Below are 1,548 nucleotides of genomic sequence, written 5' to 3' on the forward strand. Positions count from 1 at the left end.
GTGCTTTAGATTTCCCCTCAGTTAAATGAGGATCTACATCCTCCTTCTTATGAGTGTCAATGGGCTTTGAATCAGACCCGCTGATACTTGTGCTCTTTTGTAAATCACTTTGAGATTTATAAATGCAAAGCTCTATATAAGAACAGGATATTATTAGTAATGGAATTTTATAAATGATCTGGGGATGGGAGAGTACCACCAGGGTTTTAATCAAGGTACTGACACCAACCTGTCTGAAGAGCGGGGGCAGGATGGGACATATTATCTTTCATGGTGTCACATATTTTTAATAATGTTGCTTTTAATTGTAGGGGATGTGGTTTAATAAACTGAGCAGAACCTCCTCAGTGCATCATGCCAACCTGCAATGAAACCAACATCAGTCCTGCAACATTCGTCCTGGCAGGCATCCCAGGGCTGGAAGCTGATGGCCCCTGGATCTCCATCCCTTTCTGTTCCATGTACCTCATTGCAATTCTAGGAAACAGTCTGATTCTGTTTGTGATCAAGACACAGCAGAATCTCCATCAGCCCATGTACTTGTTCCTTTCTATGTTGTCTGTCACCGACCTTGGCTTATCTGTTTCAACCTTGCCAACAATGCTCAGCGTCTTCCTGTTTAATACCAGAGAAATTGGCATTGATGTCTGTCTGACCCAAATTTTCTTTATTCACACTTTCCTCCTCATGGAATCTTCTGTACTAGTAGCCATGGCATTTGACCGCTTTGTTGCAATACGCCACCCACTGAGATACACTTCAACTTTAACCAGTGCACGGATAGGAAACATAGGGCTGGCGATAATAATCAGGGGTAGTGGTCTGAATATCCCAGTTGTCATTCTTCTCAAGTGGTGGCCTTACAGCAAGATCCAACCTCTCTCTTATTCATATTGTTTGCATACAGATGTGATGAAGATGGCCTGCACAGACACTACACCCAGCAGCTTCTATGGTTTGTTTGTTGTCCTTTCTTCTCTGGGATTAGACTCAGTGCTCATTGTCTTGTCTTACATCATGATCCTTCAGACTGTACTGAGTATCACGTCCTGGCAAGAGCGTGTCAAGGCTCTGAACACCTGTGCCTCCCACATCTGTGCAACTCTACTTTTCTACACCTCGCCGATCAGTTTGTCTATGATTCACAGGTTCAAGAAAAAGGCTCTTCCTCAGAGTCAAATTCTTCTGTCTTATCTCCACCTCCTCCTCCCCCCGGTGCTCAATCCCATTGTATACAGCATAAAAACCAAAGAGATTCGTAAACGGATCATTAAGATCTTTCGAAACTATTCCACTAACAGACTCCAGTGGGGGCACTGATTTGGTCTGTGAATCTGTCTCTCTAGGAGCCAATATGGGCTGTGGTGTCCAAGTGCCTCTGTCACGCTGAGCCAGTGAGGATTAAGCAACCAGCAGGCTGGTTGAACTAAAAGGAACCTTTAAAGACATATTTAAAAAGTACTGAAATTGTAAACAGGGGCCAGTCCTCGTAGATAGCTAGCAAAGCCATGGTAAATAAACAAGAGTTCTTGAAATATAGGCCAGTTT

The 1,548-nt window shown here is 43.5% G+C and overlaps 1 protein-coding gene across 1 annotated transcript; it reads left to right on the plus strand.

The window, feature by feature from the left end:
- Window positions 1-354: 354 nt before the first annotated feature.
- Window positions 355-1,320, plus strand: LOC119846611 (olfactory receptor 51G2-like). Its single transcript, XM_038380492.1, has one exon. It carries the CDS (start codon window positions 355-357, stop codon window positions 1,318-1,320), a length of 966 nt encoding a protein of 321 aa, XP_038236420.1.
- Window positions 1,321-1,548: the final 228 nt, after the last annotated feature.

The sequence above is a fragment of the Dermochelys coriacea genome, chromosome 1 (genome assembly GCF_009764565.3).
Source record: "Dermochelys coriacea isolate rDerCor1 chromosome 1, rDerCor1.pri.v4, whole genome shotgun sequence".
Taxonomy (NCBI): domain Eukaryota; kingdom Metazoa; phylum Chordata; order Testudines; family Dermochelyidae; genus Dermochelys; species Dermochelys coriacea.

Bases quoted from the DNA above. Each gene is read 5' to 3' on its own strand.
- LOC119846611 (XM_038380492.1), top strand. From the start codon at position 355: ATGCCAACCTGCAATGAAACCAACATCAGTCCTGCAACATTCGTCCTG.